Genomic DNA, 14,864 nt, shown 5'->3' on the forward strand with positions numbered 1-14,864 from the left:
CCATACAACATAGGCGTGCACACAGCCTAACTAACCCAGTAGGTAAGTTAATTCAGCTTGGGTTTCATGGAGCATTAATAAGGTCTAGTTGTGTCATTAGTCAAACATGGGACCATCCATCCATCACCTCAGATCTTAGAGTGACCTCAGGTTGATTGGATGGCTGCTGCTTGACCTGTACCATGCCAAGCCTGGTTTTATGAAAGTTGAATTTACAACAAGTTTGTGGTTTATGCTGGATATTTTATTCCTTCTGGTGCTGCCAAAGCTGGTAACAAAAGTAGTACAAAGTCACTACCTTTCCATTCCCAATTTTTTTCCTTTGAGATCAAAGTTAGATGTTTGAATGATGATTTAACCCAAAAAATTTTGTTTTTTTTGTCTCCACGAAACCACCAAGATCCTGGTAATTATATATTCTTACTGGTATAAATATTTAAATATAATATAAATGTTATATAAATGTTATGAATGTTAAACGTATAATGCATAATGTTATAAATGTAATAAATGTGATATAAATGTTTTGGGTGGCCAATTTTATGAGTAATTCTTTTTTTAAATCAGCAAGGTATTAATAACAATTAGGGTCATTATTTTTTGTTGTTGTTAAGCTTGGTTTCTATGTTTTATTTGCAACTATCAGCATTAGTGGCACAGGATGCATTAGTCTATCCTGCATCTGGAGAGACCATGGTTGAAACCCCACCTCCCTCTGTTTCAGTTGTCTTCTTGGGCAAGACACTACCGCGTACCAGCATTACCAACTGATGATGGTCAGATGGCTTAGTGGTGCCTAGTGGTATGGCACCCTTGCTTCTGTCAGTGTGCCCCAGGGCGGCTGTGGCAATGTAGCTTTTCATCATTGTTATGTGAAGGGATGAACGACTGAACATAGCATAAAATAGGTTTAAATCCCCTTACCTGCTAGATAAGCACATATCATTTACCATATGACACAGGGTATTTTGCTTGATAAATAATTACTTTGTTAATCTTAATATATTAGAGTATTTTCTATTTTACCTGAATGAATTTTTAAATAAATTCAGAATCCTGGGAAATCTCCTTCTTGAAATCTCTTTGTGAAATTTGATTAAACTGATAGAAATAAAGATTTTAACTAATTAACCCTCTCTGACTTTGACCAAAGGTATCCATCTGATACAGCCTACTCATTTCTAATTTTGCCCATTTAGAGCACTTTAACTACCGTATTTTCCGGACTATAAGCTTCTACTTTTTCCCACACTTTGAACCCAATGGCTTATACGAAATTGCCATTTCAGTGGATTTTTCCTAACCGCCAGGGGGTCGAAGTCAAAACTGGAAATGAAAGAAAGGGCTAATTTTTTTTTTTTTTTTTTTTTGCACGAGCGCATGCTAGCAGCAGGCATGACGGAAAACAAATTTCCTAAATTCACACATTTTGATTTTTATTTTCCCCATTAAAACTGTTGAACCAATTAAGATACTGTGTGAAACTCCTGCAGAGCTAAAATAAAGAGCCGAGTAATTCTCATCTTTCATTAGAAGCTCTTGGTGCCACGAGAAAAAAATTTATGAAACTTTGTTGGTGCGGCTTATGGTGCAGTACACTCTGGAGTCCGGAAAATACGTAGGTGCAACATAGTACAAGCAGGGGAGAGGAGGAAAGGAGAACAAGATAGAATCCAGAAAATAATTGCTGCTCCTTCAGATGTTACTGTGTTGCCTTTTCATTATTAGGGTTTAGTTAACAACAAAGCTGTAACCTTAGAATCTTAGAATATCTGATATGTTTTTAAGTTAAATAATTAAGTAAAAAGAACAAAAACAAAGTCAAGGGGAAGCACAAAAAAATAAGAAGAGAACATGTCACATGGGGCGAGGGCAGCCATAGTATTATGATGCTCTTGGAAATTTATTACATGAGTTTTTGTTTTTTTTGTTAGTCCTAATATAAGTAATATGATGATTGCTTTATTTTCACTGATGCTCCTGTTAGTAATGTGATAAATGGATCAGTCAAGCAGCAGGAGCCAAAGTCCATAATCATCATAGTCACCATCGTTGTCAATTTTTTCTCATTGAATAAGAATTTTCAGCATCATTTTTACTTTTCGTCAGTCTAGAAAATAATTTACATTACATTATTTTTACTGACGGTTGAAACCACAAACATTCCAACAAAACACTCGAATTAACGGGATTAACAATCAGAAAAACCATGACTTTTTGCATAGTATTAAATGAACAAAGACATTGAGTTCTTTATTTACAATTATTGTATAGATAAAAAAATATCATAAAACCAAGATGAACACTTAATTCACTTACCCATGAATGGCTAAGTATGCCAAAAAGCTATCTGTTGGCATTTCTTTTTCTTTGTTCCACAAACTGCATGCTGCTAAATACAGTACATAGAGGCAGGTGAGTATATTGCAAAAAGTATCATTGATATCATCATTATGGATGTCATCATAAACATAATGACAAGTTGTTACAACACGTTATGGTTAGGAGGTGTCTCTGACAGGAGCGGTGATTGATTACAAACAGCCAAAGTGCCGCATCATCAGTATGACTCATCGAGTTGCATGATGTAATCAGGAGGAGTTACTGTTTTCAGTGTTTCTGTCCTCAGTGGACCCATTACTATATTTACAAAAATCAGTTTTAACATGTTTCTTAAAGCTGAATGTCCTCCCCAATGTAAAAATGGTTTGAGAATGTTGGCTTATGTCTTTTTTATATATACTGAAAATGCTATAACTATGTATATTTTTATTTGCTTTCTTTTATTGTTTTTCATTTTAAAGACAAAAAAATAATAGACACTGAAAAGATATCAAAATAAATTAAGATATTCTAAGGTAAATATCAGAACCCACACTATATTTTTTTCAAATTAAATAAGACAGAATTTATTCAGATGTTTTTCAACATGCCTGAGCTGACCAGTAAAGCTTGTGCACCCTCTTCAGATGAACAGATCGGCTTAACAATAACAGAGGGGGAGGATGCAAAAGCAAGTAAAAGAAAGATAAAGCTGCTGTGAGAAATGATTGTTTACAACATCATCTAAATATATTTCAATTTATGTAAAAAGAAAAATATTATCTGTAAGTTGCATAATGAGCCTACTTTATGACATCATGCTTGCCACTGACTTCGGTTAGGTAGAGTACTAATAGAGGTTAGTAAGGTGGCCTTGTCCTTCTGAGTGCAAAAAAATGTAGAAATGTGCTTTCTGTATGCGACTTTTGATAATGTCTGATTGGTCAAAGTACAATAAATAGTTTACAACTAGTGAGTACAGTTGAAATGCTAAGAGTACTGTATATTCTGTGACGGCAGGAAGACAAGCTTGGTTAACACACATAAGCACATCTAGAGTTACACCACAGAAGTTTTCATTCATAACCAGATAGTGCAGGAAATCTTTTATGTATAGTCATAGAAAAAGAGTCAAAGCAACATTCCATTTTTGTTATTATTAGTTTTGTTTTTTTGTCAGTTCTTCTTTTTTTAGATGTTAAAAATGCCAACAGCATTTAGGGGCTTCTTGTGTCTAGATGGAAAGAAGCTTTAAAAAAAAAAATCAAAATAAATTAGAAAATAACAGCACAATATATTCCAAGCTTTAAACAAATTTCTAAAATGACTTGATTGCAGCCTTTTGTTGGTCGCACACACTTTCAAAACATGAAGTCCTTTAAACAAGAAGGTTCACCTCGACAACAGTTAAATAAAAAGGTCCTGATATCAACCTTTTTTCACAAGCACTGACACCAGGTCAGCGTTGGAGCAAAGCAAAAAAAACAAAAACATAATTAATTTAAAAAAAAAAATAATCAAAACAAATATCATCCTTTGTTACAAAAAGGAGACCTTCGTTAGGAAAAACCAAAGGCAAGCCGCTCTTATTTGATCCCAACAATCATATAGAGTAATACTAAGATTCCACATGTACTGTACTATGCATCCCATTATATTTTGGTTTCTTCTTCGTGTTTATCCTCTACAAATATCTACATTATTTGACAATATAGCAGGCAAGTTTAAGCACATGGTTTTTCCCGTAGTAACAGCAAAGAAACTCTGAGTCTGCCTCCTCTAAGAAACCAGGAAATTCCTCTCTAAGAGGGTGTAAACAATTACATTCTGTTTAAGACATAAATAAGTCAAAGTAATTTAAGCCATTAAAGCAGAAACAAGGCAACATGCCAACAAACAAAGATAAACTCTCTCTAAATAGATTTTATGAGTTTATATGTATAGAATATATCCCATAAATGCTATCATCATCATTAATATTTTGCATTTTTCTTTTTCCTCAGGTACAAAACTACTGTGCAAGTTCAGCCCTACCACCTTAACACACATTTCTGTTAATAGATGATATCATTTTTTTTCCAAGAGTCCGGTACATGTTCATGCCACACAGAGCAGGGAGGGAGGACTCAGAGAAGCTGTCTTTACATTTGTAGTCCGCTGCAAGGCCCAGCCCATCAGAACCAAACTTCAATAAAATTAAAACCTTTTTTTAAATAAAACTTGGGTAATGTACATTCATGCAGGATCATTAAGAATAATACAAGAATAATCAGACTCAGAATAATAACAACGGCTTTTAATTTAATCCAAACTATTACTGTATCAGTGTTAACAATGCCATTAGTGAAGAGAAGGAGTTTAAGAAGAGTATAAAGTCTGTTTGCGCTCCGTATTCCTCAGCAGTTTCCTTCCACCTTGTCCTCCTCCAAGTATCGCTGCAGACACAGTTCACATACAACGTGCAGTCAGCTGCACTTTTCTACAGTACATGCTAACCGGAACAAGCATAGTGTCATACACACCATTAAGGCTGCCACCATACACATGCAACCACGAAAGCAGGATGGCTGTGTTGGTCGTGTAGCTTTGTGGAGCTTTTTGAAATTGTTTTTCTTTTTATTCTTGCCATTTCACTAAGATTAGCTCCATATTGAAAGGAGGCGAGAGCTTTATGGCTGAAGCTTACAGATCTGTGTTGGTGGTAAAAAATGGTGCACTAGAAGGGGTGGAAAGGTGAGAACTGAGCGGCCATGTGTAAAGAAGTGGTAGAAGTAACAAAGGTCTGGGAAAGCTGGAGGAGTTGCTTCTGGACCACGAGGGAACACAATGAGATGTTAGGGCTGCGTTCAGGACAGGGGTTAGAGGCTAGTCTCCAGGCTGTGCAGAGGGCTGGCAGGGCTGGAGGAGGCGGCGGATTTACTGATGTCAATAGTGAGGTTGATACCACTGTCAATGGCGTTGTTGTTCTTGTTAGGAGACGAGGGCTGGCTGGAGTACTTTGTCCTCCTCCTGGCGGAATCATCGTCCGTGTCATCGATGAGGGGGATACTAGGTGTGGAGTCGTCTATCCTAAACTCAGGGTGTGTCATGAAGTTGTGTATAGATGTTCTGGAGTCAGGTTTTTCCAGGCCTTCGTAGAGGGAGCTACGGAATGCATTTACAACTCGGATCTGTTGTGAAAAGATCAAAGAAAGGAATGGAAGAAAAACATGAGAGGTGAAAATACAGAACAGATCAAAAGAGCTGAAGGGAACCTCGTAATGAGAAAAGAGAGAAAGTTTGAAAAAGAATGGACAAAGAAGAAGAAAAAAATCTTTTCTTCGTCTATTTGAGAATATTAGGTGAGGGAGGAAAAAGTGAAAGAGAAACAAGAAATAAGGCAACTGCAGCCTGTTTTCTGCTTGCAAAGGTCACAAGTCACTTAATTTGCGTGCACTAAGAAAAACTGGGAGAAACATAATCATAAAAAAACACAAGAAAATCAAACTTTTCCAGAAAAACCAAAGAAACAAAAACGCTCGTTGTAAGTATACGCTTTAGTCCAATGTGCTGTATACCTAGAAACAAGCCATATTAATAAATGGAATACTTACTGAAAAACAAATTAAAGGATAATACCACATGCAGTTTTGAAGAAATCTGGTGGACGAGGTCAGTAAGAAAGAAGTTGATTAGATTAGAAAGATCCAATGAGGCAGTTTAAAAACTTCTGGGGGGAAGGGGGGTTGAGGGAGGTACCAGACCACCAGCTGGTAGAATATCCACACAGCCTCTGGATGAGACACACAAGACACTCATATGTAGCACAGCGTAGCAGAGGCATTGTCCCAAATGGAGTGAGTCAAATCTGCATGAGGTTGGCTCAACCTAAGCATTGCGGTGTAAATAAAACTCACACCAACCAAACACATCCCACAAATAAAAAAGTGACATTTAGACAACAAGCAAACACAGCAGGTTATAGTATTATGAACACATACACACGCCCAAGATGTAAACGCAAACTACATGCAACATTGACAAACTGGACACTGGCACAAGAAAAGCTGACATCAAAAGAAGGTGAATAATGAAAATATGTTTCATTGTCAGAGGTCTGACGGTCGAAGAATGTTTCTCACTCCATGCATTTCTAAGAATTTCTGAGAAAACATTCAAGTATAAGTGCAACAATTATATCCATATACTAGATGATAATATTGCTGTATTGATGGTTAAGTGTGGTGCAAGAGGATGCAAAAGCAAAAAAATCTGTTACGTTTGTCAAAAGGTTTATAGCTATTGGTAGAGCTGGAAAGGAAATAATCGCTGGAGCAGCCTGGAAGTATTTCTGATTAAATAACTCCTAAATACAGGATTCTAGTAGTCTATGATGTAGTTTAAAAATGTTTACCTCATAGTTTAGAAAAGTAAGGTTGGAAGATTTCCTCATACTTGATACATTATTTCTATTTCTTATTAGACAATTCCAACTTAAAGGGATTCAGAAACAGATTCACCCTAAAGTGCTGATCAGGCTCATAAACGCCTAAAATCTAAACACAAAGATGGTCACAGATGTCAGAATCAAAGGTTTTTAGTTGAGAACACACACTTCTAGTATCATTCAAGGTATTAAAAAGGATATCCTTAACCACAAAGCAGCAGCTACCTCAATGTTTAAAATCTAGTAAACTGTAAGCAGAATAAATGTTTATCTCTAGCCATTGTCTACAATATGGGGTGCAAATAAAACAAAGCTTCCATTTATACTTGAATGTTAACTCAGTCCCTTTGTGAGTGGTTTGGAATTAGTTAATATTAACGTCCGTCAAGACATAAAAACGAGAGGAGGGACAGATATGATGATGTATGGGGGATGAGCCGAGGGAGACAAACTCACAACCTGAAATGTCACGCCGTGGGTATCAGTCTTAGTCCTGTGCTCCTAGCACTCTGAGGAAACAAACACACATTGACCAATGAGAGGACAGTACAGCCAACCATGGGAGGAGATATCAAGATGAATTTGAAATCCAGTGTGAACATCAAAAAGACAGAATAAGAAAGAAAAGTAAAAGAAAAAAAAGCAGCAAGAGAGAAAATGACACATCTTCAGAGATGCCAACGTCACAATGCAGGCATTGGTGGCATTAGGTCTAATAATTTATGTTTAAAAAATAAGTGATTGATGGGGACTGAATGGCACCCCTGAAGCAAAGAGAGCAGAAAAGCAGACTGACAGAGTTCTGACTCACGGCCAGTAGTGGGAGGAGCAGTAGCAGCAGTAGTGCTTGTAGGAGAGGAAAGGGCATTGGACAAGGACACGTGACTAGGACTAGAAACATTGGTTACATCCTGGGTCTGGCTGGTGGTGGATGATTGGCGTCTCAGAGCCCCGGCCCCCTGAAAGGAGGTGCCGCTCTTGAAGGTGTTGACTACTTCAATCTGTGGAAGAACAGCGGAACAGGAGAGGACAAATGGCTGCTCAGAGTGACACATATAAATGGCAACAGGCTGACTGGTCGGGCATAGGGAGTACAGGTTTGCAGTAATGACACATAAAGGTGAGGGCGGTAAAGGTCAGGGTGGAGTATCCCCACAACTAAATGGTGAATATGAATTAAAAAGCTATAACTTCCAAGAGTGTCATGCATTACTAGAAAATGTCTTAATTCTTCCAACGTCTGCACTCAGAAATAAACTGATAAACGGTTTTCCAGGCTTTATAAAGATGTTCAAGTATTTGTTTTAGATAGTGTTGCTTTTTCACACATTTTTCTGTCCTTGCACATTGTTTCTTTGCTCATTCTGTCATGATTTTGGCCCTGATGGCTGGATTGATTGCTCATTTCATACACCTGTCTAGCTCTGCCCTTTTTTCTCATCACTGTATATCTGATCCAGCTGTTCCCACTCCTATTTATGCTGCCTGTTTCCAGTCATCAGTGCCAGATTATTCTTAAAACTCTGGCGTTGAGAATTCTCTAGAGTCTCTTTAGTGTTCTGATTGAGTGAACCTGACCCGTTTCTGTATTTGGACCTTTGAGTCTGCCTGTCCCTGTCCGATCTGTTTGCCTGGCCTGTCTTCGGGCTTCTGTCGGGTTATTCTGTGGACTGAACCAGAATAATTCTCTTGAAATCGCTCTGCGGATTATCCTGCCTTCCTTAGTTAGCTCGGATTTAATCTACTGTCAGCTCTGCAGCCTTCTAGGCATCCACGTATGCAACTCTCTGTCATCGTCCCCTGCATCTTGTCAGCCGACTGGCTGGAATTATCCATGTTCTCTTGGTACGTACTGAACTGTCAAACCAGGTTAGGCACCCATATGTTCAAAATCAACTTCCATCAGATTATCTTGGTCACTAACCTGTGCTTATCTTTAATATATGATCCTGTTATAGCCGTCCTAGCCGCTGATACCAAAGATCTTCGATTTGTTTATTTGTATCATTTTCCAAGTTTCTTTTTATGGTAATGCACAAGGACTCAACTCAAAATAATTGAAAAAGAAGTCCCATCTAAAACTTTTTATTGTCAAAGAAGACCTGATCAAATTAAATTGGGATAATTTGAACTCAGTTTATTTTTCACTATATACGTCTAAAAGCATCAGTTGAGATTTTTCATATAAAGATGAACCCTTTCCATTACTAAAGAATGCTGTGGGATAGCTACACACAGGACCAATCGGGACACATTACAGATGAAATCAAGTTCAACATGAAGGCAAAATCATGTTAACTTTCACAGTGATACCGGTCTTCAGAACTCAACAATAAGATTCATTTCATTTCTGCTGAAGGTCCACAGGTTTTCCATCCATCCAGGACAAGTCAGATCTTCATGTTCCTAAATTCATCATCTTGAAAGAAAAATGACTTTAACATTGTGACATGAATGTCTTAAATATCATGCAAAATTGAAACCATAACAAATTCTAATCATTAGAATCTCTGGCAGTTAATAGGTATACTAATTTCATTTCGGTATGTATCACCTAAACACAAAAAAGATCCGCACAACTGTTTTGGAAAACAGGTGCCAGGAAAGAGGATGAATAAAGTAAAAGGAAATTCATGTCTGGAAGTTTTAATGTTTTTCTTTTAAAATGTCTGATGAAAATTTAACTCAAGACAGAATTCTTACCTGAGTCTGAATGCGGTTCAGACCTCGGAACCAAAGGATTTGACCTCTCCGTAACTCCCTCTCTGCATGATCAATCTCCTCGTTCTCCTCGTTCACGTCATCTTCTGGTAGCTCATCTTTCTGAGTTAACTGGCCCGCCCGACGTAGGAAGCGAAGGTTGCTGTTGGGTATGGTGGCAATCACCTAAACAAAAAAAAAAAAAAACAAACAAAAAAGAGCACATATAGCAAAAATGCAACAAAATATACAAAGCAGTCCAAGAAAATAGACAATTCTTTATTATAGAGGTACCTGTCCCCAAACAAGCTCTCCCATCCCCAGGAAAACACACCACATCCATTTTTCAAGGTCTAGAGGCTGACAGCTGAATGGCTTGCCTCCAAACTGCACGATCACAATCTGAACAGAAAAGTCAAGCATAAGAAAGATAAAATGACGTTGATTTATTAAACATAAAAAATACAGATAATGCACGTTTTCCGTGTGATTTAAAAATAAATAGTACAGTATGATTAATAAGACACACAAACTAATATAAAGGAAACATCTGCAGTTGTTTACCTGTATAGCAAATGTGCCAAAAACGATGGAGCAGAAAATTGGGTTCCTGAAGATCCCTTCAAATACGTTCCTCTCTCCGTGTATTTTACGAGCATTTATCTCATTAAACAGCTGCATCATGACGAAGGTGTTGAAGATGATGGTGTAGTGCTCAGATGGAGGAGAGTGGAGAGGAGCATTACGACCACTGTCAATGTCAAATATTTTCTCACCTGGTGGGAATACAGAACATTAAATGAACTATTTGATTTTGCTGTTTTATTTATTGAGATAAATTATTATTAGGAACAAATGTATTGTCCAAACCAATAAACAGAAGTGTGAAGATGATGATGAGCTGATAGACTGCATGTCCCAGGATGTTCTTGGTCATAGTGCTGGAGATAAGAGGCTTATTGCGACCATATGGTTTTCTCTTCAGCAGGGACTCTGTGGGAGGCTCCGTCGCCAGGGCCAGAGATGCAAAAGTATCCATAATCAGGTTAACCCACAACATCTGCACTGCTTTAAGTGGAGAATCCTGGGGAAATCAAACACAAATTTCCTCATAAAAGAAAAACTCCAATACAACTGGAAAAATAGTAGACACAATCATTCCGTTCATACCTATGTACAGTTTTTTTTTTATACTAACACAAATATAATTTTGCTTTTATTTCATAACTCCACTTACTATTTTTAAAACTACAGATCAGAAAATCATTGTCTCTGTCCCAAAAATGGAAATGAACATTACACTGGTGTTAAAAGATAATGTTAATACATCTGTTTAACGGCTCTTACCTGTGTGATGCAGGCTCCAGTGAAAGCGACTATGACAGCTACAACATTGACAGTAAGCTGGAATTGTAGAAACTTGGAAATGCTGTCGTATACATTTCGCCCCCACATAACTGCCTTCACGATGCTGCTGAAGTTATCATCTGTGAGAATAATGTCTGACGCCTCCTTGGCCACATCTGTTCCAGCTATACCCTGAAAGAGCAAAAATAAAATACAGAAATGAAGCAAACCATTTCAAATCGTTCCTCTCTGTGAATGAAAAATGGTTTCTGGTGGAAATGGGGTGAAAACAATCCATCCATCCATCCATTTTTCATCACGCTTATCCCAAGCGGGGTTCCAGACACTATTTGATTATTAAGAAAATAAGAATAATAAACTCACATGGCATTTGAAATAGCTTAAAGACATAACACACCTATTTTGAGATCACACATTCCAAATTTAAAAAGAAAGTATATCATTTTAAACTTTGGGATTTGGTTCTTAGTTAGAACATGGAAAATGTTGAGAAGCAAAATCCATAAATGTCATTGTGCTATTTGAGCTCATGCTTATTAAAAACCAGGTCAGGAAAAGTAAAAAAAAATAATTTTGTAGGTTTATCATTGAACCTAAAAATGTATTCAGAAGTTATGAGTGAAACATACTGTAATGTTAGGTGTCTATAACTATGAAACTAAATTCGAAAATATAAATTTATTTCACATGCTTAACCTGAAGCATTTGTGAATTTAAATGAATATTCAATATTATCATTTTTCTTTAGCTCAACCCAAAATGTACAACCAACAATGAATTAGACAAAAACCACAGAAAATAAGTGTTGATGAATCAGGCTTTTTACAGTATTTTCTAACCAAGAATAATTGTAGAAAAGTGGAAAGAAAAAGATGTAATAGCAGCAGATAATGAGAGGATCATGGACTGCATCCATGAGAGGATCGTAAATCAAAATCCACTGAAATGTTTAAAAAAGATACACAAGGTTTGGAATGTGGTTTAAAGCAATGCCTCAAGAGCCACTGCACCTGGACATATTCGAGGCATGGATTAGCACTATACAGTACTGATCATTGTCTTTCTCAGGCTAAGGAGAAAATGGAGTAAACATGCAAATTAAACCCATTCTTCTGGTTCAATTTGCATGTTTTTTTTAAGCCAAAACAAGTTTTAGGCTACCATATAAAGCTTAAAATTCAACGTTAATTTAGACATTTTGAATTGAAAAAGCTTCCTGGATGGGAAGCGAAACATATTGGAGTGGCGGCCTATTGCTCCCCAGGGAGATGGTTTAAATGCAGAGAAGTAATTTCCTTCTGGGATTATTAGAGTGTATAAAATAAAATAAAAAATATTCAAACCAAGTCCAGTGGATTATTTTTTTTTACTTTTTTGGAAACAAAAAAAGGATTGACTGGTGCAAGTATTTCAAACTCCCACTTTGAAATGAAAGTACATTTTCCATTTCATGTAGAGATTACAGGCTCAGAGTCCAGAGGAAGGTTAAGAGGCACAGTTGTCCAATCTCCAGGGTGAAGTTTCCCTTCAGTAATAATTTTGGGTACCCCATCATCATATTTGTTGTTTTATCAAGTCATATTTCTGCACAATCATCGACTGGGGAATGTTAAGAGCTCATTTTCCTTCCATCCTTTTATAGAGATGTCGTTCCCCCCATCAGCACCGCAAAAAGTCTAAATACCTAGTTTAACGACCCTGGTACTACTGTGTATGAGTGACAGCAAACCCCAAACAACTACTGTTCTTTGCATGGACATACTTATTGGTGTTTTAGAATTCTCTTTTTGTCATTAGTGTTTAGTTTTATTCTATGTATGTAGGAGACAGGATTTGGAGTGTCATCAACTCTATGTCATAATCATCAAAATTAACAAAGAGTAACAATTTACACAGGTTGATGTGTGTGTAATATTCTTACTTTTTAATTTCTTAAGGGTTACATTTAAAAAAATACTTGATAGAGGAGGCTAAGAAATTCTAATTTGTGTGACTCTATTCAACAGGTAGGGGGAGCTCGGAAACAGCAAATATGAAGGCAGAGTGCTGGAATGGAAATATGTTAGGAGATGTTGAGGCTCAGTTAGTTAGTCATTTAAAAGAAAAACATAAACAAAAAACAGTCCAATGCAGGGTTGCTTACCATTGCAAACCCCACATCGGCTTTCTTTAAAGCAGGTCCATCATTGGTGCCATCTCCTGTCACAGCCACCACCTGTCTCTGATCCGCCATAGTGCTGTCAATAATTCCTGTCAAAGCAAACAGAGCAGAGCATGCCGCACACATCATTCAATCCATATGACACCCTAATATGGCTTAATAAGAAATTCCTTGATGATTATTAGTTTGACAGAAAAAGAGAAACAAACAAAAACAATCAATTAACCTATTTTTTTTAATTAATTCAAGCTAAATTGCATTTTTTCAGAAAAGATGCCACTAACTTACCTTTGACGAGAGTGTGTTTGTCTGTTGGGGATGATCTGGCCAGAACTCTGAGTTTAGGCCACACCTTGTCAATACGCTCCTGTTCCACCTTGCCACACGCACACACACATACACACACCAGTTTATGACAGCACAGAAATATTGAAAAAACAAAAACTTTTGAAAATAAGAAGAACTGGTTGCAGTTTAGATGTTTTCTCTATAAATTTCAAGTATGCCACCTATTCTCTGCCTCACTGTTAACGTGACAACAGTACCTCTCCTTTCTCATTACGGATCCTTCTGTTGAACTCTTTGCCATCGATGCAGAGAAAGTCCTCTCCGGGATGGATGATTCCACACTTGATAGCTATGGCTCTGGCTGTGTTTATGTTGTCGCCTGTCACCATACGTACTGTAATGCCTGCACGCTGGCACTTCAAAATGGCATCAGGCACCTAAGGTAAAGTAGATATATACAGATTGTGATGAACACACCAATTATCAAAAGCTAGCATTAGTTGGTTCACAGAGGATTGAATCATTTAATTACTGTTTTACCACCATATGTCGGGCGGTAAATCCGGGAGGCTGACAGTGGGATGCCCTTCCCAAAAATCATTAACATGAACAAAACATATTAACATAGTCCTATGAAATAAAAGCATAACTAAGGTATTAAAATGTTATCTAAAGTAAAATGCATTTCTTAATTACTATAAAATAATTTTCCCCCTCCCCATTCAACAAAGTGGTTTGATTTGCATCGACAGGTGGAGCTATTGGCAGCTCTGTGGTTAACTCACGTTATTATTGCTGGAAGAAACTGTGTCAATATGTGAAAGTAAGTAAATTATCACCTCTTTTCAATGAGCACAAAGTTGTAACATGAAAAGGACATGACATTTCTTCTTGCTTCGTCCAAAATCAGACTTTTCATTAACTTGCTTGTTAAACAAATAGGCTCGCTTTTATGATAGGTAACAATCTTAAGGAGAAGGAAGTATATCAGCACTGAGAGGACAAAGGAGGAGGGCAGAGGAGATGGAGGAGGGAAAAGAGGACGGCAGGAAAAAAGAGAGGGATCTCTTACAACTAAGAAAATAGATGAGAAAGGGAAGAAACCAAGAGGAAAACATTTTTTTTATTGTTTCTCACTATGTTATTTTCAAATATAAGCCTAAATCTTTTTTACTGAGATTTTAGATTTCTTCCTATGGATGTTGCTGGATCTAGATATAACATAAATACATTTGGTCCTGTTTAACTAATTCACAAATTCCCTTAAGTTAGACACACAGGTATCATAGAGTAAATGAATTTATAAATACATGGTTAAAATATTTTTTTTTATAATTTGTAGGCTTGGCAACACAATCGATAACTTTAAAATCCTGTGCACTAAATAAGTTGCCATCATTTGTGTGATAGTTGTGATGTCTTGTTTTTTATATATACACTTAAGTATATATTTATTTTCTGAAGAGTATTTTGAAGTTGGATTATTCTTGAGGTATGCCCTTTATAGTTTTGGAGCTTACATTGGGCTTTATATTTTGTGATGCTACTTTGATGGAATACAGTGGTAATACAGCAGGGTGCAAATAAACTCTGTTAGAT

At 36.9% G+C, this 14,864-nt stretch overlaps 1 protein-coding gene across 3 annotated transcripts in view; it reads right to left on the reverse strand.

Moving 5' to 3' along the window:
* Positions 1 to 2,725: 2,725 nt before the first annotated feature.
* Positions 2,726 to 14,864, reverse strand: part of LOC107101601 (plasma membrane calcium-transporting ATPase 2-like) — an 86,163-nt gene continuing 74,024 nt past the window's right edge. For all 3 annotated transcript variants that reach the window (XM_015400587.1, XM_015400586.1, XM_015400585.1), the window contains 9 exons: positions 13,523 to 13,702; positions 13,266 to 13,353; positions 12,960 to 13,066; positions 10,796 to 10,987; positions 10,319 to 10,532; positions 10,013 to 10,224; positions 9,743 to 9,850; positions 9,452 to 9,634; positions 2,726 to 5,492 (listed from right to left, as the gene is read on the reverse strand). In XM_015400587.1, coding sequence (XP_015256073.1) covers positions 5,181 to 5,492; positions 9,452 to 9,634; positions 9,743 to 9,850; positions 10,013 to 10,224; positions 10,319 to 10,532; positions 10,796 to 10,987; positions 12,960 to 13,066; positions 13,266 to 13,353; positions 13,523 to 13,702 — 1,596 coding nt within the window. In that variant the 3' untranslated portion in view covers positions 2,726 to 5,180. The remainder of the gene's footprint in view (positions 5,493 to 9,451; positions 9,635 to 9,742; positions 9,851 to 10,012; positions 10,225 to 10,318; positions 10,533 to 10,795; positions 10,988 to 12,959; positions 13,067 to 13,265; positions 13,354 to 13,522; positions 13,703 to 14,864) is intronic.

The sequence above is a fragment of the Cyprinodon variegatus genome, unplaced genomic scaffold (assembly GCF_000732505.1).
Source record: "Cyprinodon variegatus isolate N-32 unplaced genomic scaffold, C_variegatus-1.0 Scaffold1121, whole genome shotgun sequence".
NCBI classification, from domain to species: Eukaryota; Metazoa; Chordata; class Actinopteri; order Cyprinodontiformes; family Cyprinodontidae; genus Cyprinodon; species Cyprinodon variegatus.